This window comes from Canis lupus, chromosome 8, assembly GCF_003254725.2.
Source record: "Canis lupus dingo isolate Sandy chromosome 8, ASM325472v2, whole genome shotgun sequence".
Taxonomy (NCBI): domain Eukaryota; kingdom Metazoa; phylum Chordata; class Mammalia; order Carnivora; family Canidae; genus Canis; species Canis lupus.
In genome coordinates, this window is record NC_064250.1 from 36,526,060 (window position 1) to 36,548,275 (window position 22,216).

Below are 22,216 nucleotides of genomic sequence, written 5' to 3' on the forward strand. Positions count from 1 at the left end.
TATATGCAAAGTTTCTACTAAAAAAAAAAACAGCTGAGAGCCTCAAGGCTTCAGTAACTAGTTGCTTCTCTCTTGCTGCTTTTAAAATTCTCTCTTTATCTTTAATCTTTGACATTTTAATTATTATGTGTCATGATGTGAACCTCCTTGTTTGCAACCCTCTGTGCTTCCTGAACCCAAATGTCTGTGTTTTTCCCCAAGTTAAGGAAGTTTTCAGTTATTATTTCTTCAAATAAGTTTCTTCTGCCCCTTTCTCTCTCTTCTTTTCTTCTGGGACCCTTTTCTAATGTGAATGTTTGTTTGCTTGATCCTGTCCAAGAGATCCCTTAATTTGTCATTTTTTTTAAAACTTCTTTCTTCTTTTTGCTGTTCATCTTGGGGGCTTTCCTTTATCCTGTTTTAGATCACTGATCCATTCCTCTGCATCTGCATCTATTGATTTCCTCTAGTGTACTTTTCATTTCACTTATTATATTTTTCAGCTGATTCTTTTTTATATTTTCTATTTCTTTGTTGAAATACTTAGTTCATCCATTATTTTCTTCAGTCCAGTGAAAATCTTTATATTAAATGCTTTATCAGCATATCACTTCTCCATTTCATTTAGTTCTCTTTTTGAGGTTTTTGTCTTGTTCTTTCATTTAGAACAAATTCCTCTGTTTCATTTTGCTTAATTTTGTGTTAATTTATATGAATTAGGCAGGACAGCTACTTCTCCTAAACTTGAAGGAACGGTCTTGTGTATGATTGTACCCTGTGTAGGCTGTGTGTGCCTGATGACCTTGGTTGGCTTGCTGGAGCTGTGGCTAGTGTGGGCTTGAAGTCCTGGGGCATTCCATGTTGTGGCTGCCCTTGATGGGATGGCAGGAGCTGAGTGGGTGTAGGCTGGGACCATCCTGCGGCTCTCTATGCAGAGGGTGCCCTGGCAGGACAGCCAAAGCTAATGCACGGCATGGGCTGGGGCCCTCCCAGGTCTCCTTAAGTAGAGGGCACTCAGGCAGGATAAGCTGAAGGTGGTGCAAGCAGGATGTCCCAGAGTTCAGCACAAGGAGCACCAGTAGCCAAGGCTGTTACTGCCCATGGTGTTCTACACAGGGGGGCCCCATTTGGGCTGCTGGAGCTGAATTAGATAGGGGACAGAAGGTCCCTGAGCACTCTGCACCAGGGGTGCCCTAGCAAATTATCTGGAGCCAAAGCAGTGTGGCCTGGAGTATTTCGTGTGTCTGTGTCATCTTGGCAGGAAGGCTGGAACTGTCGTGAGTGCTGATTACAAGTGTCCTGGTAGACACTGTGCTGAGACCACTTTGTTGTGACTGCTGGGTCCATTGTGGACAAGGAACCTGGGGTTCACTGAGGTGTCAGGCTCACTAGGGCACTGGGCCTTGCTCCTTTCCATGCTACCAAGATAGAGGGGGATTAAAAATCCTAATACTTGCCAGCCTGTCCAACCTGGAGAGATGTCCAGCATGTCTCCTGCCATTTGTCAAAGTTCTAGTATTATATGCTTTATATTCTAGTGTAGCACTTCTAATTTTTTTTTTCCCTGTGCTCCAGAGCAATTGAATCTACTCAAAGTCCCTCCACACTATTCCTCCCCACTGCAGTTTGCAGCATTGGGTGTTCCCTTTGTTATCATGTCTCCATCTAGCTTTTGTTGTGCAGCAGCTGTTCAGTCAGACCTCAGTTCCTCTTCAGGAGGAATTACTTTATAAATAAGTGTAGATTTAATATGTCCATGGATGGGGTGAGTTTGGGATCTTCCTGTGTTCCATCTTGGACCAGAAGCCCCACCCTGGCTTTTTTCTGTCCCTCTTCCAGGGGTAAGAGCCACACAAAGTCAATGAGTGAGGCCAGGTAGGTGTGAAGCAATATGGCATTATGGGGCATGAGGCTGACCAGGGATCAGATGCTCCATCTAAAAAGGCAGCTCCTGCTTGACTGTAGACAATTTATATCAAGAAGTGCAGGTTTGGGGATCCCTGGGTGGCTCAGTGGTTGAGTACCTGCCTTCAGCCCGGGGCGTGATCCTGGAGTCCCAGGATCAAGTCCCACATCAGGCTCCCTGCATGGAGCCTGCTTCTCCCTCTGCCTGTGTCTCTGCCTCTTTCTCTCTCTCTATCTCTATCTGTCTCTATCTCTATCTCTGTGTGTGTGTGTTTCTCATGAATAAATAAATAAAATCTTAAAAAAAAAGAAGTGCAGGTTTATCTTATTTTCCAGAATATCCTATTTTCCAAGAGAAATTGGAAAGCCTGACTTTTAAATAAAATTTCCTAGTTTTTATTTTATTTTTTTATTTTTTTTATTTTTTTTAATTTATTTTTTATTGGTGTTCAATTTACCAACATACAGAATAACCCCCAGTGCCCGTCACCCATTCACACCCACCCCCCGCCCTCCTCCCCTTCTACCACCCCTAGTTCGTTTCCCAGAGTTAGCAGTCTTTACGTTCTGTCTCCCTTTCTGATATTTCCCACACATTTCTTCTCCCTTCCCTTATATTCCCTTTCACTATTATTTATATTCCCCACATGAATGAGAACATATAATGTTTGTCCTTTTCCGATTGACTTACTTCACTCAGCATAATACCCTCCAGTTCCATCCACGTTGAAGCAAATGGTGGGTATTTGTCATTTCTAATAGCTGAGTAATATTCCATTGTATACATAAACCACAGCTTCTTTATCCATTCATCTTTCGATGGACACCGAGGCTCCTTCCATAGCTTGGCTATTGTGGCCATTGCTGCTATAAACATCGGGGTGCAGGTGTCCCGGCGTTTCATTGCATCTGTATCTTTGGGGTAAATCCCCAACAGTGCAATTGCTGGGTCGTAGGGCAGGTCTATTTTTAACTCTTTGAGGAACCTCCACACAGTTTTCCAGAGTGGCTGCACCAGTTCACATTCCCACCAACAGTGTAAGAGGGTTCACTTTTCTCCGCATCCTCTCCAACATTTGTTGTTTCCTGCCTTGTTAATTTGCCCCATTCTCATTGGTGTGAGGTGGTATCTCATTGTGGTTTTGATTTGTATTTCCCTGATGGCAAGTGATGCAGAGCATTTTCTCATGTGCATGTTGGCCATGTCTATGTCTTCCTCTGTGAGATTTCTGCTCATGTCTTTTGCCCATTTCATGATTGGATTGTTTGTTTCTTTGGTGTTGAGTTTAAGAAGTTCTTTATAGATCTTGGAAACTAGCCCTTTATCTGATATGTCATTTGCAAATATCTTCTCCCATTCTGTAGGTTGTCTTTGAGTTTTGTTGACTGTATCCTTTGCTGTGCAAAAGCTTCTTATCTTGATGAAGTCCCAATAGTTCATTTTTGCTTTTGTTTCTTTTGCCTTCGTGGATGTATCTTGCAAGAAGTTACTGTGGCCGAGTTCAAAAAGGGTGTTGCCTGTGTTCTCCTCTAGGATTTTGATGGAATCTTGTCTCACATTTAGATCTTTCATCCATTTTGAGTTTATCTTTGTGTATGGTGCAAGAGAGTGGTCTAGTTTCATTCTTCTGCATGTGGATGTCCAATTTTCCCAGCACCATTTATTGAAGAGACTGTCTTTCTTCCAATGGATAGTCTTTCCTCCTTTATCGAATATTAGTTGACCATAAAGTTCAGGGTCCACTTCTGGATTCTCTATTCTGTTCCACTGATCTATGTGTCTGTTTTTGTGCCAGTACCACACTGTCTTGATGACCACAGCTTTGTAGTACAACCTGAAATCTGGCATTGTGATGCCCCCAGATATGGTTTTCTTTTTTAAAATTCCCCTGGCTATTCGGGGTGTTTTCTGATTCCACACAAATCTTAAAATAATTTGTTCTAACTCTCTGAAGAAAGTCCATGGTATTTTGATAGGGATTGCATTAAACGTGTATATTGCCCTGGGTAACATTGACATTTTCACAATATTAATTCTGCCAATCCATGAGCATGGAATATTTTTCCATCTCTTTGTGTCTTCCTCAATTTCTTTCAGAAGTGTTCTATAGTTTTGAGGGTATAGATCCTTTACCTCTTTGGTTAGGTTTATTCCTAGGTATCTTATGCTTTTGGGTGCAATTGTAAATGGGATTGACTCCTTAATTTCTCTTTCTTCAGTCTCATTGTTAGTGTATAGAAATGCCACTGATTTCTGGGCATTGATTTTGTATCCTGCCACGCTACCGAATTGCTGTATGAGTTCTAGCAATCTTGGGGTGGAGGCTTTTGGGTTTTCTATGTAGAGTATCATGTCATCGGCGAAGAGGGAGAGTTTGACTTCTTCTTTGCCAATTTGAATGCCTTTAATGTCTTTTTGTTGTCTGATTGCTGAGGCTAGGACTTCCAGTACTATGTTGAATAGCAGTGGTGAGAGTGGACAACCCTGTCTTGTTCCTGATCTTAGGGGAAAGGCTCCCAGTGCTTCCCCATTGAGAATGATATTTGCTGTGGGCTTTTCGTAGATGGCTTTTAAGATGTTGAGGAATGTTCCCTCTATCCCTACACTCTGAAGAGTTTTGATCAGGAATGGATGCTGTATTTTGTCAAATGCTTTCTCTGCATCTAATGAGAGGATCATATGGTTCTTGGTTTTTCTCTTGCTGATATGATGAATCACATTGATTGTTTTACGGGTGGTGAACCAGCCTTGTGTCCCGGGATAAATCCTACTTGGTCATGGTGAATAATTTTCTTAATGTACTGTTGGATCCTATTGGCCAGTATCTTGTTGAGAATTTTTGCATCCATGTTCATCGGGGATATTGGTCTGTAATTCTCCTTTTTGGTGGGGTCTTTGTCTGGTTTTGGAATTAAGGTGATGCTGGCCTCATAGAACGAATTTGGAAGTACTCCATCTCTTTCTATCTTTCCAAACAGCTTTAGGAGAATAGGTATGGTTTCTTCTTTAAACGTTTGATAGAATTCCCCTGGGAAGCCATCTGGCCCTGGACTCTTGTGTCTTGGGAGGTTTTTGATGACTGCTTCAATTTCCTCCCTGGTTATTGGCCTGTTCAGGTTTTCTATTTCTTCCTGTTCCAGTTTTGGTAGTTTGTGGCTTTCCAGGAATGCGTCCATTTCTTCTAGATTGCCTAATTTATTGGCGTATAGCTGTTCATAATATGTTTTTAAAATCGCTTGTATTTCCTTGGTGTTGGTAGTGATCTCTCCTTTCTCATTCATGATTTTATTAATTTGAGTCTTCTCTCTCTTCTTTTTAATAAGGCTGGCTAATGGTTTATCTATCTTATTAATTCTTTCAAAGAAACAACTCCTGGTTCTGTTGATCTGTTCCACAGTTCTTCTGGTCTCGATTTCGTGGAGTTCTGCTCGAATCTTTATTAACTCTCTTCTTCTCCTGGGTGTAGGATCTATTTGCTGTTTTTTCTCTAGCTTTAGGTGTAAGGTTAGCTTTTGTATTTGAGTTCTTTCCAGTTTTTGAATGGATGCTTGTATTGTGATGTATTTCCCCCTTAGGACTGCTTTTGCTGCATCCCAAAGATTTTGAACGGTTGTATCTTCATTCTCATTAGTTTCCATGAATCTTTTTAATTCTTCCTTAATTTCCTGGTTGACCCTTTCATCTTTTAGCAGGATGGTCCTTAACCTCCACGTGTTTGAGGTCCTTCCAAACTTCTTGTTGTGATTTAGTTCTAATTTCAAGGCATTATGGTCTGAAAATATGCAGGGGACGATCCCAATCTTTTGGTATCGGTTCAGACCCGATTTGTGACCCAGTATGTGGTCTATTCTGGAGAAAGTTCCATGTGCACTTGAGAAGAATGTGTATTCAGTTGAGTTTGGATGTAAAGTTCTGTAGATATCTGTGAAATCCATCTGGTCCAGTGTATCATTTAAAGCTCTCGTTTCTTTGGAGATGTTGTGCTTAGAAGACCTATCGAGTATAGAAAGAGTTAGATTGAAGTCACCAAGTATAAGTGTATTATTATCTAAGTATTTCTTCACTTTGGTTAATAATTGATTGATATATTTGGCAGCTCCCACATTCGGGGCATATATATTGAGGATTGTTAAGTCCTCTTGTTGGATAGATCCTTTAAATATGATATAGTGTCCCTCTTCATCTCTCACTACAGTCTTCGGGGTAAATTTTAGTTTATCTGATATAAGGATAGCTACCCCTGCTTTCTTTTGAGGACCATTTGAATGGTAAATGGTTCTCCAACCTTTTATTTTCAGGCTGTAGGTGTCCTTCTGTCTAAAATGAGTCTCTTGTAGACAGCAAATAGATGGGTCCTGCTTTTTTATCCAGTCTGAAACCCTGTGCCTTTTGATGGGGTCATTAAGCCCGTTCACGTTCAGAGTTACTATTGAGAGATATGAGTTTAGTGTCATCATGATATCTATTCAGTCCTTGTTTTTGTGGATTGTTCCACTGAACTTCTTCTTAAAGGGGAATTTTAAGAGTCCCCCTTAAAATTTCTTGCAGAGCTGGTTTGGAGGTCACATATTCTTTCAGTTGCTGCCTGTCTTGGAAGCTCTTTATCTCTCCTTCCATTTAGAATGAGAGCCTTGCTGGATAAAGTATTCTTGGTTGCATGTTCTTCTCATTTAGGACCCTGAATATATCCTGCCAGCCCTTTCTGGCCTGCCAGGTCTCTGTGGAGAGGTCTGCTGTTACCCTAATACTCCTCCTCATAATAGTCAGGGATTTCTTGTCTCTTGCTACTTTAAGGATCTTCTCTTTATCTTTGGAATTTGCAAGCTTCACTATTAAATGTCGAGGTGTTGAACGGTTTTTATTGATTTTTAGGGGGGGAATCTCTATTTCCTGGATCTGAATGCCTGTTTCCCTTCCCAGATTAGGAAAGTTTTCAGCTAGAATTTGTTCAAATCCATATTCTGGCCCTCTGTCCCTTTCGGCGCCCTCAGGAACACCAATTAAACATAGGTTTTTCTTCCTCAGGCTGTCGTTTATTTCCCTTAATCTATCTTCATGGTCTTTTAATTGTTTGTCTCTTTTTTCCTCAGTTTCCCTCTTTGCCATCAACTTGTCTTCTATGTCACTCAGTCGTTCTTCCACCTCGTTAACCCTCGTCATTAGGACTTCTAGTTTGGATTGCATCTTATTCAATTGATTTTTAATTTCTGCCTGATTAGCTCTAAATTCTGCAGTCATGAAGTCTCTTGAGTCCTTTATGCTTTTTTCTAGAGCCACCAGTAGCTGTATAATAGTGGTTCTGAATTGGCTTTCTGACATTGAATTGTAATCCAGATTCTGTAACTCTGTGGGAGACAGGACTGTTTCTGATTCTTTCTTTTGAGGTGAGGTTTTCCTTCTAGTCATTTTGCTCAGTGCAGAGTGGCCAAAAGCAAGTTGTATTGGGAAAAGGAGAAAAAGAGGAGAGAAAGAAGGAAAGAAAAGAGAAAGAAAAAAAAAAAAGGAAGAATAAAAAGAAAAAAAAGAAGAAAAGGAGAAAGAAAAAGAAAGAAAGAAAAAAAGGGGTGGGGGAAGGAAACAAATCAAAAAGCAAAGCAAAACAAAACAAAACAACAACAAAAAAAAGAAAGAAAGAAAAAAAGAACCACCGGGGAGTATCTTCTGACTCTATACTTTAAGTCCCTTGACTTCCCCTGGAACTTGTCGGTCTAGCTGGTCTTCTTGGGGAGGGGCCTGTTGTGCTGATTTTCAGGTGTTAGCAGTTGGGGGAGCTGCTGTGCCCCTGCCTGGTGCAGGGCTCAGTGGGGGTTGTTTACCCCGTGAGGACCCAGGAGCAACAACCCCAGTGGCGGGGCCGCTCTGGAAACCTGGATTCAGCCCCCGCAGGAACTCCGGAGCTCTCTGTCTGCAGGGCCTGGAGGCTCCGGGGCGGGGCCGCTGATCTGCTCAGCTGGGGCAGGAGCGTCCTTGCTGTCCTGGGCCCTCCCGGCCTCTGCCTGTCCCGGGGGAGGCCGGATCCTGGGCTGTGTCCCGGCGCCCTGTGCTCCGGAGCCTGCGCTGTTGGATTCGCGCTCCCGGCCCACAGCCCCCTCCTTGGAGCCGCCCCCGAGCTGCTCCCGCCCCGCAGCCCCCTCCGCGGAGCCGCCGCCCGAGCCCCCCCCCCCCGCCCCCCCCCCCGAGCTGCTCCTGGAACCGCGCAGCCCCCTCCGCACGGAGCCTCTTCCTCTGCCCGAGCCCCCCCCGAGCTGCTCCCGCCCCGCAGCCCCCTCCGCGGAGCCGCCCCCGAGCCCCCCGAGCTGCCCCCCCCCCCGCAGCCCCCTCCGCGGAGCCGCCGCCCGAGCCCCCCGAGCTGCTCCGGGTCCCGCCGTGCGCGCTGCAGCCCTTAGGGAGCTCGGCGCACTCTCCTGGGGCGCAGGTGTCTGTTAGTGTCCCCGGGAGCCCGAGGGCATCCCCGCCCTCCTGGGTCCTGCTCCACCTCCCTGCGAGCCCCTTTCCGCCCGGGAAGGTCGGTGCAGCTCCTGCTCCTCCGGGACGGGGCTCTCCTGTCCTGGGGACACTCGCCCCGGCCTCAGCCCGGCTCCTCGCGGGGCCCCTCCCCCTCGAGGCCTTTGTTTCTTTACTTCTTTTTCCCCGTCTTCCTACCTTGATAGTAGCGCGAACTCTTCTCACTGTAGCATTCCAGGTGTTCTCTCTTTAATTCTCAGGCCGAATTCATAGATTTTCAGGATGATTTGAAGGTTTTCTAGGTAGTTTGGTGGAGACAGGTGATTTGGGGACCCTACTCTCCCGCCATCTTGCCCCCCCCCCTTAGTTTTTAAATGTCTGACAAGTAATTAAAATTATATTAAAACATGCTGTGTGAGCCAAATAAGATGCCTGGGCCAGTTTTACTTCTATACTTTCTCTCCTTTTCCGTAGTTTTGCCTGCCCTACCAGCTTCATCTCTTGTTCTCTCACCACATGTTGAGGTTGCAGAGCGTCCGATCTCTAAGCCCGGCCTGCACCATGGATTTACATGATTAGTCATCTCCATGGGGATGTCTGCACACTTCAAATGCAAAGCTGACTCAGCTTCCCTCTCAGATCCACACAGTGTCAAGCCTTAAGAAATGCTGGGTGTTTTTGTTTCATTCCCCAAAACTGCTCTTACTAATGTTAGTGCTTCTGTGAATAATACTACCAACAAGTGTTGCCTTTCTTTTGTTACCTGTCTCTGTTATCCAATACCACCCTTCCATCAAGCAGCCGAGCAGACCCTGCACTCCTGCCTACCCCTTCACTGCAAGGCCAACCAGTGTGGATTGTGTTCATTCGTCTTCCAGAAGCCCTGTAGGACTTGCTCCTAACCTTGCCTTCCCGCTAATAAGAAACTCTTCTAGTTTCTGAACTTGTCTGGTCTTCTCAGCTGTTTTCTCCATCTCTTAACCATTCACCCTACTACCATTCTCTTACCTCTTCGTTCAGATGTATTCAGTACATTGTGGCTAGAGTCATCTCCTATCACATAGGCCAGCTGTCATCACTGACCTCTCTATAGGACTTTGGTGGCTCCTACAGGCTGTACCTCCTCCCCTTCCTCCCCACCCCCCGCCCTCTGGCTCCTCAACCATCCCCACATGCGATCACACTGTTCCTCTGCCAGGGTACCGGGTGTTTGCATGCACCTGTGCTGGCTTTTGGGCATGACTATTTTCTTCCTTCATGCCTGTGTTCATTCGATTCATCCACCTCCTGTCTCATCAAATGCCACCTCTTCCATGGAGCCATTACTTGCCTTCTTGTGACCAACTGCATGTGCTGCTTGCCCAACAGGGGTTCCTACCATTCTGCTCTTTTCATTTCACCCAGCTGTGATTGCCCAACAAAGTTTGCTGGCCTATTTCCCCTTCACTTGATCAGCTCCTTCATGGAGAGACAGTGTCAGTCATCTATATCCCCACAACGGCTAGTACATGGCCTTGCATACAGCGGACACCCTGTAACCTTTGTAAATTGATCCCCTTTTTAAGTGGAGAATGGCTGTATCTCAAGGGCTCAGAACAAGATATTAAAAGTCAAAACAAAACTGGTTGGCTATTCAGAAGGACTTCTCAGAATTTAAAAGAAGGTATCCAAGCTAGTGAAAGGGTTATTCTGACTGTCTCCATTTCCAGGGACGCTGTGTTTAGAGGAAGAACAGCTGTGATTTGGTCTAGTTTCCCTCACTCCTTCCCGCAGTGCCTCTTGGAAGTTTGGCTTCAGTGCCAGGAGCAAGGAAGAATGGACAATGTCTGTTGGACCCTGGGCTGCTGCCACTCTGGCATTGAGAGCCATGCACTGTTCCTCTTGCCCAGAAGGACAAGTTGTACCCAGACACTCACAAGATGTCCTCTGCTCTTGTCACTGGCAGACCTGGGAATTTCCCACAAGCCATCTGGGTCCATTCTACCATCCTCATATTCTGCATTTTTTGCAGCATTGTTTGTTAATTAGAATAGATGCCTGTTCTACTAGGTATCACATCCTATTGATGTTCCTAAGGAGCGAACCTACTCGTTTTTCTTGTATATATATTTTCCCTTTCCTTTCTTAGTACACAGGTTGATCCAGAAGAATTCAAGCAGCATGAACACCTAGCTCTCACAGAGCTGAGCTATTTGTGAGATATATACTTCGAAAATCCACATAGATCACTATACATGCTGGAGTGCTAACGATTGGACTTGTGTAGTTCTGAAAGCTCCTTATACTTTCTGGTTCCACCTCCAATGCAGCCCTACCTTTGGCCTTGCGTTCCTTGTCCTTAGGAGGGAGGAAAAGCTATTAAACCCCATTGGTGTCTGCATTTTTTATTACCTCTCTTGGAGGGCTTTTTAGCATCAGAGGTCTTTCCTGTCAGATTTGGTTAGGGATTTCTGCAGCCTCATCCCTCCACAGGGTCATTTTCATTTGAAGCAACACCAGAGGCTTTGCAGCTTTGGACACCTGGCCTGGCAGGGATGGCCACCTCCAAACACTACCCTTTCATGTCTGTACCCCTTCCATAAGAGTGGCTTTTTATTTAGTCTGGAAATTCCACTGCAAAGCAAGTTCTATGAACACAGCATGACTTTTGTGCCCAAATCAAACTTAGAAAGGGATGTTTGGGGGCAGTCATAAAGATAGCCCCCTTAAAGATTTAAACTTTCCAACAAACCTTTTTAATCCAAGGCAATTTTTACTTTGAAAATAGGAAATTGAATTAGCTTAAGTGTCTTTAAAATTGAAAATCACATTCTGGCCCTGAAAAGTAAATTATCCTGTACAACTCCTTGGTTTGGATGTGATCAGAACACCTTATAGGCCTTTTTGTCAAAGTAGATTTAGTTTCAAATATCTTGATAGGAGCTCAGCCCCAGGGAAGTTTCCCAATTGGTATTAATACAGATATAGATAGATAGATAGATAGATAGATAGATAGATAGATAGATAGATAGATAGATATACACACACACATACACACACATTGCTTAAATGATCTATGTGTAGCAAGATTCTCAATCGTTAAACATTTCAAAATGAAAGGGTAGGAGAAAAGGCGCATCTTTGCTACATAAAGAAAAATGGCCAACTTTAGGGTTTTTACTCTTGCAGCTTCTTCCCACAGATCTTCAAAATAATGACTCTCCCTCTTCTCTGTGGTCTTGTCAGAGAGCGGGAATCCTGGCCGGCTGGTCAGGTCCTCAGAAAATGGCACAGCTGTTCTTAAAAGTAGCCCTATTCATAAGCTGTGGACTGTTGACAACTGCAGTGTTGAGAAAGGCACACTATTTTATAAAGAGTTTTTCTTTAAAAGGGAAAGAAAAATACATGGTATTTACAGTGAAGAAAACTGGACCCTTCACTTTATTTTAGTGGCCACGTCTGAAATGAAGTGGCGAGGGCCATAAATACACACAAGCATTTGCGCCTTTAAGGGATGATTCATGTTGGCTGTGCTGCCCCTAATGGAAAATTCAGCTAGTTAAGATCAGCCAGAAAGCCGCGCACAGCCTCCTCTGCCAGGGCTGATGCCTACCATCTTGTGACATTCTTGTTGTATATTATTGAATGATTGACTCCCTTTGTTCCCCTCTCAGTTCATGACCAAGAACCCCACCATGCGCCTGGGCAGCCTGACTCAGGGTGGTGAGCATGCCATCTTGAGACATCCTTTCTTTAAGGAAATCGACTGGGCCCAGCTGAACCATCGCCAAGTAGAACCACCTTTCAGACCCAGAATCGTAAGTGTTCAAGACCATTAGAGTAGACTTTCCTCTCTTGAAGTGCCTCAGTGTTCCACCAGAATCTTTTGTCCCCTGTGGAATAACCGAACCAGAAGTTCAGCCTTACATTTTGCAGGGTGGCCTCACCTGGGAGGAGGTGGGCCCTTGAGACAGCATCTCTCCCTTTCCAGGTTATTTCTTTCAAATCTTTCACCTCCCGCTTACTCTGGAATCCACCCTCCCTTAATCTAAACTTTCTGGAACCTAAGAGACCGGAAACTTCCTAGGTTTCCCCAAAAGAGCTGAGCTGAGAAATTCATCACTCCTATACTTCCCTCATAGCTCCCAGGGTGCATTTCCCAAGCCCCCAAAGAAGTAGAAAGAACATGAAATGCTACCCACCTCACTGAAGCTGCTCCTTGGCTTGGAGAGCCTGGGTCTGTACCAGCGACTGCAGCCCAGAGCTTAGGCCAAATCCCTTTGACCAGAGAAATACTGGGAGCCCCAGGGGTACCTTCCCAAGCAAGGCAGCTGAGACAGCATTCCTGAGGGTGATCTAACTCTTGATTTGAGAGCTAAGTTCTTTTTCATCTGTGGGTTAAGAGATCTGTGGTGGGGAAAGCAGAAAAGCATCTTCAATTTAGGTAAGAGAAATGAGATGTCTAACAATGGCAGAAAATAGCTTTCTGGCATTAGTTTACAAAGATGGAAAATATCAACATTTCCAGACACACAGCTAGCTTAATGTAATAGCCCCTAAGGTTGGGCACCAGGCACCCAGCTGGAAAGCCGCTTCCTTTACCAGGTCTCCCCCTGCCAACCCCTCGAGGAGGAGGGAAGGCTTTGCCAGTGGGGCAACATGAAGCCAACTAGTGAGTAAAGCAAGAAGCAGTGTTTCCTAAAACTCAGCACTTCCACATCTTTCAAGAAAATCTCTTCACACAGAATCCTGTGTATAAACAATAGATGAGGAAGTGTGAGCTTACACTCTGTTGACAGCCGACCATGTGTGTCCTTCTGTAAAGCCTGTCGAGAAGTGGCACTTTGGAGGGAGAGGGCTGATCAGGTGACCAAATGACCTGCTTTGCCTCTCAGCCTAAGGCGGGCCTGCTCAGCAAGATTTCCATGGGGTTAGTGAGCTGGGGGTTCCCGAATGCTGAAATGATACACAGCGCAGCAGAATTATGATAACGTGCTGTTTAGTCATAATGGTCATAACTGTAAATGCTGCTGCTCCCAGGGCTGCACCACTATTCTCTGCCCTCACGGGAGCAGGCTCCAGCCCAGGGAAGATGAGGATGTTTCATGTGCCTAAAAATCTGACCCTTGTTTCCTTTTGACAGAAATCTCGAGAAGATGTCAGTAATTTTGACCCTGACTTCATTAAGGAAGAGCCAGTTTTAACCCCAATTGATGAAGGACATCTTCCTATGATTAACCAGGATGAATTTAGAAACTTTTCCTTTGTGTCTCCAGAATTGCAACCTTAGCCTTATGGAGAATGAAAGACATGAGAATCACAAGCAGATCCAGATTATCCAGGAGTTTCCTTTGGCATTCCCTAGTACCAGCCTTAGAACAAGAACATTACCTTCAGAGTGCAGGTGGAAAACTCTGAAGGAAAGAACTTCAGGAGGTCAACTCTTTCTAGTCCTAAGGAAGCCATGGTACTGAAAAGAGTTGCTACCGGAATGAGATTTCATGACGAAATATACTGCTCAATCTAGGAGTTTCCAGGGCTCTTTTGGGCTTGGGATATTAAAAGGAACCAACAGAAGAGAAGGCGTGAAGAATCAACTAGAACTTCTGAGCCACACTGGCTTTTGACTTCAAAAGACAAATCAAGACTTTGTGTGGGCCACTTTGTGTTCTTCGTAAGCTGGTGAGCCCCAAATATAGCGATCTACGAAAAGTCTGTCAGTCCTAATGAAGAATTTGAAGGTAAGGAAATGAACGGCTTTCCAAATAGAATGATTGAAGAAACAAAACTCACAACTTAAAGCCCAATCTTGAAAACAGATGTTGGGCACCAAGACAACTATTCCAGCTTATTCTCTTATTCTCACTTTAATGGATATTTATTGAGTGTCCAGTGAGACGGTGCCACGCTACCTACTAGTGTAAACAGACTCGCGTTCACTGAACTTCCATGCTCCAGTCCACTTATTTACCTGAATGGTGTTTGCATTCTGTGAAATGCCTCTCCACATTGCATATATCATGCTTTGTTGTCTGCACATAACTTTTCCCACAGAAGAGGGCTCACTGCCACAACAGCAACTATCCACACCGACAGCAGGTGAGCTAGGTGCTCGCTGCCTAATGACTTGTTAAGTCTCATTGTGGGATGATGTGTTGATACCGCGCTGAACTCAGTGAAGAATCGCACGCCACTCATGTCAGTGACCAGACTTATGGCTTATACATTAGCAAGTTATTTAAGTTATATTTTAAGAGACAAAAATGTTTGGTATGCATTTTCATAATTAGAAATGGCTCTTATAAACAGGACATTTACCGAAGAAGGACCATGTAATATGTACTCATATATGCAGTTGGAGAATTTTGTCTGTCTGGAAATAAATGCATTTTGTAGCAAAAGGAAACTTTTTGTCTAGAAGGATTTGTCCTATCCCCACTAGGCGACGAGATATCCAATTGAAGGTTTGGAGCAGAATGACTAGAATTCCAAAAGGAACTTCCTAAAAAGTTGGTATAACCTGTGTGTCCCTAAGTAGACTGGCTTCTTACCAGAATTTCTATTCTGAATCGGTAATCCTCAAAAATCTCAGTGCCTTGGCGCGATATTTATTCCTTATTAGCATAAAATATAGTGCAAGTTCAACGGCCCTCCTCTATCTTATGCCTTCTGGAAAACATCGTTTCCAAGGTTGCTATAGCAAGGGAGAAAGAGATGGAGGTACTTAACTACATCTCCAAAGAGGGACACACATCACTTCTGTGCACATCAAATTGGCCAGAACGCGGCCTCCATCTGCAAACAGGGTACTTCTAGAAGTACAGAGCAGTCAAAGGGTATCTAGCCAATATTGAAAATCTCTGTCCTGGGTTTTGTATTACCAGCTGAAAAAATGACTTTTGAATTAACAATCGCTAGGAGCCTCCCTTTACTTGTGTTCAGCACCTAGCAGTTCCTAGGCAGACTCAACATAATTTCACTACATCTTCAGGTCACTCTACCACTCTTTCCAGGGTAAAAACACCAGGGCCTATTTGACAAATGAGAAGAGAAAGGCTCAGAGAAGTTTAGTTGGTTGCCCAAAGGTTTCAGACTTGATAAGGAGTCTAGATTTAGTCTAGAGTCTAAATCACTAAAGTTCTAATCCAACAGACTTCTGGAAAAGGAGGGACTGTTCTATTTTGGGGGACAGTGGGGGAGCAGGAACCTTCCTAACTAGGTTGCAGCTCAGTCTTTCTTCTATTGCTGTGGGGGCTGAGGAGCTACTTGATGTGGTTTACTCCACATGGGTAAAGAAGGATGAAGAGTAAACCTGTATGTATTTATTTATAAAAACCATTATAGCCCCACAAAGGCCCCAAATGTTCTCTTTAACAAGTCTGTGCACTCAGTACCTTCCCTCTTCACAATCTATTCACACCTGCTCCCTGGGTCCCCCAGTCTGGTGCAGTCCATTCTTTTGATCCCAGGCCTACCCAACAGAGTATCAGGAATCATGCTATGAGATTTTCCAGTGTTGCTGCTGCTTCCTCCCTCTTTTATGAGGAGAAGGAGGAGAGGTACAAGAGATTTACCTAAAGCTCCAAGAGTCTCTAAGTCCAGGGTTAGGGCTCTTCTTCACATCTTTAATCCGTTCTCCTAAACCTTGTGTCCTTTCTGAAGATCAACAAGGTCACCCGCCCGTACTTCCTGCAACAGACTGGACTCGAGCCATGTGATCAGATGAGTCTGCCGGGTTCCCCCCCCCCCCCCCCCGTCCAGCTCAGCTGACAGTGTGGAGGTCAAGACAAGGTCACACTTACCCTTCCCTGCAGTACCATCTTGCCTTTTGGATGAGGAATCTTGAAAAATAATCAGGCCTTATCACCCTACTGCCCTCCTGAGATAGTCCTCATCCCCGTAACCATCTCTCCCTATGTTCCCAGGCTATTCCCCCATTGAAGTAGACATGTGGATTTGAGTCTCCGGATGAACTACAAAGCATTTGCTTTGAGATGTTGATCAGCTTTGACTACAGAAGATGTTTTCCCTTAACAATGACTAGCATTTAATTCTGTGCAAGGCCACTTCCAAATGCTCTAAGTTTACTTACTCATTCAAAACCCCAATAGGTGAGCACTCTATTACACAGACAGGGAACCAGGATTTGAACCAGGCAGTTTGTTTTAAAGATTTTATTTATTCATGAGAGACACAGAGAGAGAGGCAGAGACACAAGCAGAGAGAGAAGCAGGTTCCATGCAGGGAGCCTGATGCAGGACTTGATCCTGGGACTCTGGGGGTCATGCCCTGAGCTGAAGGCAGATGCTCAACCGCTGAACCACCCAGGTGTCCCAGAACCAGACAGTTTAACTCCAGAATCCCTACTTATAGTCAAGTTGGTAAGTGTCTGCTAGTAGAGCCATTTCTCCCACTTTTGTGGGGTTTTGAAAACAAGAAGGGCATAGACCAGGATTAGCAGGGAGAACTAGTAAACTGCCAGCTGGGCAGCGCAGTATTAGTCATCCTGTCTGCAGAACCATTTATCAGCAGTGAGATTATATGATTTGTGTGTCAAGAGCCTGGAACTGCTAAACCCCTCAAAGGAATTGGGGCAGGCCAGAGTGACGCAATCAGGGTCTGGGCCTCCCTGATGAAGAGGAAATGGTCTGGGTCATACTGAACCCTGTGAACCCCAACTGAACCCCTAGGGGACCTCTGACCTGAGGTGGGGTTTTCCAGGCCTTTCCTCACCCTCTGCCCCCCAGAGGCACCTATTTCAGTAACTCCTCTTCCCCCACCTACCCCCACCACCATGGCATGACTGGGAAGAAGGCATGTAGTGTTCGGCTGACCTTGGCAGCTGGGATAGCTACAGAGCTGATAGGACGTGGTAGGAAAGAACAAAAATAAACACACCCATTTATCACCTACTGATCTTCATTGGATGTATGTTGTCTCAAAAATGTTCCAGCCACAGCCGATTTGGCCTTGACCATATCATGGGCCAGCACCATAAAACTTTGTCATCTTTATTCCCAAGTTTGGTCGTCCTGATTGCTTAATCTGGCTGCACTGACTGGAAATGAAAATGCCCTTGGCACAGAGTCACAGTGGGTCCTTGGACTTATTTTACATCGTCTGAGAGTAAGACTTGGATACAGCCAGGGACGTTTGCAGTAGAAGTTAACCCTGGGGTCAGATGTCCCTTGGAACGGAGCTGCAGGCTGAACACAGTGGACCGAAGTGCAGCTATAAATGGGGCTTTGTCATCTCCCTTCCTTCCTGTGCCGAATTAGAACCCAAACTCAGGGTGCCGCCCTCGGCTTCATCCTGTCCCAGCTGCCCGCCCACCACACCCATGCCCCTGGCAGGTGTTCTTCCCCTCCTGCCACCTTCCTCACTCACTCCCCTCGAGTTGATCACTTCTATGCACTCTCCCTTCCTCTAGCATTTGAGGTTTCAGAGCTCAACCGGTCGGAGGCAGTTTTCTAACCACCAAGCCTCCATAAAATCCTGCTTTGCATATTTATTTTTGAGGCTCTGAGAGCCCCGAAAGAGCAACTACCATTGTATGCCTCCCATGGGTTCCTGCATCATTGGCATCACCATGCATCAGCTCTAGCCCTGGCACCGACCTGCCCGCGGGCATACTCCTGCCGATTCCCAGGGGTTTAGGAGGCGGACTTGGCTACAGTGCAGACCTATGCACTAGATTTGCCGTTCGCTCTCTGTTCTTGGGGACAGGTGTTCTTTTCCCCAGATTACAGTGTTCTCATTTGTGAAATGGTAGAGTCGCACCTGCCAGCCCTGTGTTATTACTGCAGAAATTAGCTGTGATATTCTAGGTCAAGCACTTAACCCACAGGCTGGGACATAGAAGATGGTCAATCAATATTAGCAATTATTGTCAGCTATTGCAGAGCGCCAAGGGAAGGCTGCATAGATTGTCCACCAGAACATGGGCAAAAATGGGACACCTGTGTTCTTCATGCAGCCCAGTCTCCCCTAACTGGGATGCTGTGCCAGCTCCAAGCTGGAGGGGTTTTACTTCTCTGAGTGGCTGAAGAGATTTCTCAGGAGACTTAAAAACTTTTGGCTGTTTTGAGTTCATCCTGCCCTGATTGACATGCATGACCGGTACTATCTATGCTTGAAACTGTGCTGCTCACTCTAAAAAAGGAGTTAAGAAATATCCATGGTTTTCCCTAAAGTAGCTCTTCCCTCAAGCCTTTCAGGAATTCTTTTGTTCTTTCAGATTTAACCTAAAGGCACATTTAACTCACTTCTGACCAGATAACAGAGACCATACCCCACCCCCAGTACCTGGTCACCTTCTGGACACTAGACATGCCTGTGGACCTGTGCAGAGGAGGATATGTGCTCAAGAGGTTCCCTAGGTCCTGGCATGCCTTAGGGTTTAAAACCACTAGTAGAATCAAGGGACTTGACTCCCTAGATGAAGATATCTGTGAAGATCATTTCTAATAAAGAGACAGACCCTGAAGTCTTTGTATTCTTATTAGAAATTGGGCATTACACCCCTCTTCCCATGGAACACCTTTCCATTCCACACCCCCCACAACTTTCTTATGCCACCAAGGCAGTTCTAACCCACAGAGGTTTCATTCTTCTAAGGGCTTGGACCATAGCTAGAAGAATTTGGCTAAACAAAGTGAAGATTGTGTAGGCATTGAGTGTGGTCAGACATTCAAGTGGGTTGTGGAGGTTGAGACAGGAATTTTCTTTGGAGAGATTTCAAGTTAGAAACCAGAGATAATTTGGTAGTTATTTGACATGACAGTGTCAGTAATGACCTAGTTCTTCCAGCCTTGTGCTCTCATGACTAAAGGTGAGCAGAGGGATGGAGTAGGTCAACCTCTACCAGTAGACGTCACCGTATTGCTCATGCCTCTCACAAAACTCCCATCACTTAGATCGCCTCCCTATCCATTTCCATGCAATTTCACACCCTAGCACACCCCTACACCTTCTCTGCATACTCTCAAACCTGAATTCTCCTTTGGCTCATAGAGATCACATGCCAGTCTCTCTTGCCTGATTGCCTTATTTCACATGTTCATACATGGAAAGGAAAAATGGCTTTCTAAAGATCAGCACAAGATCAAGAGTAGATAAGCCTCTTTCCTGAAACTGATAATAGAACACAATGGAAAAAAAAAAAAGATTTCTCAGTTCTACTTCCTGTATTTTTCCTTGAAGAAAATTATTTAAGATAAAAATATCATAAAAGTCATTGGTAGCGTGAATTGTAGCCCAAGGTAAATAGATTATATAAAGCATTCAGGCAAGTGCAGACAAAACTGCAGAGCAATTATTTAAGTAGTAGTTTCTGAGCACCAGAAAGGATACTGATCCTAAGGACCATACAGAGGCTCATAAGGCTAAATCCGTAGAGTCTAATCTCATTTTCTTTTTGGATGGTTTCCAGACTAGTCGATCCAGAGGTAGATGATAGGTTTCCCACACGTGAGCTTCAGCAACATATATGACAACATCTCACTTACTTGTGGCCAAGCTGGATTCAATGAACATCGGTGATCTAAGTCTTAATAGATGGATGCTAATCTGGAATAGTGTTCTACAACCTCAGATAATCTCTACTCCCTTAGGATTAACAAATTTCACACCTTTCAAATAATTGAAATTTTTATCAAATAAGCTTTTATCAAATAAGCAACATCATGACAAAACACAAAAACTAGACAACGGGACAAAGAGCTACTGTGTTTTCAAAATACACATGCCCTTCCAGCAGATTCTGATATGAAAGAGAAAGCTAAGATCCATGTACTCATTAAACTAATATTTATTGAGCACTGACACAATGCCAGACATGATCTTGTTGCTGGTAAAACTAGAATGAAAAAAAAAAACCCACCCAATGAGTCTTGCATTCATGGAATGTACAGTCTAAAGAGGTTATACCATTTGCCTGAATTAACCTGCTCAGTGGAATGGTGGTCTCTGGTCTTCCTTATAATTGTATCCATGGCACCTGGTACACTGTAGGTGCTAAACGTGCTATTGAAGCATATAATCAGACATGGGTGTCAAACATATTTTTTGACTCCTACAATATTTTTTTCATAGCTATATTTTAGAACAAATTTAATAAATAAATATAGCCTATACTTGAGCCTGAAAAAGCTAATGATGTCAGGACAAAATGGAGTTAGGACTTTACAATCTGAGTAAAAAATGAGGCAGAGATAAAGAATAAATTTATGTATTCATCCAGCAAATTAGGATTTATCAGACCTTTTTCCAAATGATGGGGTCACTACATCAAGTAAAACAGTCGGTCCCCACCCTCTTGGAGCTTACAGTCAAGTGAAGAGTGAATATACAACTGCAGGCTGCTGTGGCTGCCACAAAAATAAAAATGCAATCTTAGGCTCCAGGTTCTAACTGTGGGGTCTCAGATGGGGGAAATAAGCCCCACTGAGCTCTACCAAGGTTAGACCGGGCCTGGAAAATTGGACTCCACTTTAGACACCCAGCATGGAGAAATATAAAACTCCACCACATTCAGAGGAAAGTCAACTGAGCGATGAAGAAAGCAAAAAGCATAAAACACAGTAGTGAGGAGGTAAACCAGGGAGAGCCAGAGGAGGAAAGCAGGAAAATGTCCTAACTACCTTCAAGTATACGAGAAACTACTGTGATGATCATTAAGGCTGCTCTCTGCCTCCTGAACATGTAGCGGGAGCTTCGGTCTGGACAGGTGAGGCCATAAGTGTAGTTCTAACCAACAAGAGCAGAAGGATGCATAGTATTTGCAAGCTAGAACAGTTCAGTGCTTCCAAGGGACTGTCCTTTCCTTCCAGCAGACCAGACACTCCTCCAGTGAATGGCTATGTTGAGATCTCGAGGACAACTGGGCTTGGACAGCCTGCATCCCAAGTGATTAACATGAGCTAAGCCCTCAACCAACCTTTCTTGGGCATTTTACATGAGCAAGAAATAGTTATTTTTATTACTGTTTCATCCCACTGAGATTATGGCAGTTCAGAACTGTAGCATAACCTGGTCTATCCTGACAGATATGCTTGCCATATGGAGGGAGACTAGCCTGGAAATCTCTAGCCCCAGGGTTAGAACTAGGAAGTCAGGCTCCAACAGGAGTTATAGAATTTGTTGTAACCTAAAAAACAAACAAACAAACAAAAAACACTTTTTTCACAAAGGTACTCAAATGTACAGTCAGCTTCCTTGGGAAGGAGGGAGTTTACCATCTATCACTGGACTTCCTCACACGGTCTGCAACCCTTGGTGGGATGATGGGCACGAGGTCAGAGTGGACAATCAAAGAGGTCCCTGGCAGCCTTTGGAGACTATCATGCCACAGTTTGAAATGGGCTTAGCAAGCACACTATAGTTGTGCTGCTTCCCCTGGCCCACTGGAACAGGCCCAGAGTTATCCTACCATAATGTCTCCACTGGCCATATGCCCCAGTCCCTGCAGTTTGACTGTACCCCACAGTCATGAATCTGTGCACTGCATTGCTGGAGGTGCTCAGCAAGTGTGTACAAATGCACGGCAGCTCAGATGGCAAATAGATAAACAATAAAGGCTCTCCAGGCTCACTATACCAAAGAATGGTAACTAGCCCCTGGCACACCTGTCTGTATCATTGGCGCCCGGAGGCTTTAGAACACCTCTGAAGTTCATCCCTATTGGTTTGTTTCTTAAAGTGCTTATCTGCCTTCTAGGAACAAGAGCTAAGCAGCCTTCCTAAAAAGGTGGAACTCCAGCATAAAGATCTGCTCCAGGAAGGCATGTGTTAGGAGAAAGCTCTGTTTAGGAGGTTGGTGAGAAGTGTGGTTGTTAGCCCCAAAGGCTGGGTTTAAGCCCTTGCCCCACGTTCTAGAGGTTTGCTGAAGCTGGCTCATGCAGGCTTACAA

General features: G+C 44.6%; 1 protein-coding gene and 1 long non-coding RNA gene across 2 annotated transcripts in view; one reads left to right on the forward strand and one right to left on the reverse strand.

Annotated features, from left to right (window-relative positions):
- PRKCH (protein kinase C eta) overlaps nucleotides 1-14,714 on the forward strand; it is a 233,676-nt gene extending 218,962 nt beyond the window's left edge. Inside the window, exons 13-14 of the mRNA XM_025442644.3 lie at nucleotides 11,983-12,126; nucleotides 13,452-14,714. Of these exons, the coding sequence (XP_025298429.1) occupies nucleotides 11,983-12,126; nucleotides 13,452-13,598 (291 nt within the window). The 3' untranslated portion in view covers nucleotides 13,599-14,714. The remainder of the gene's footprint in view (nucleotides 1-11,982; nucleotides 12,127-13,451) is intronic.
- LOC112656985 (uncharacterized) lies at nucleotides 10,400-13,268 on the reverse strand. Its single transcript, XR_007412366.1, has 4 exons — nucleotides 13,095-13,268; nucleotides 12,511-12,715; nucleotides 11,922-12,201; nucleotides 10,400-11,648 (listed from the first exon to the last, which is right to left on the reverse strand). It is a non-coding gene; the product is annotated as an uncharacterized LOC112656985 (long non-coding RNA).
- Nucleotides 14,715-22,216: the final 7,502 nt, after the last annotated feature.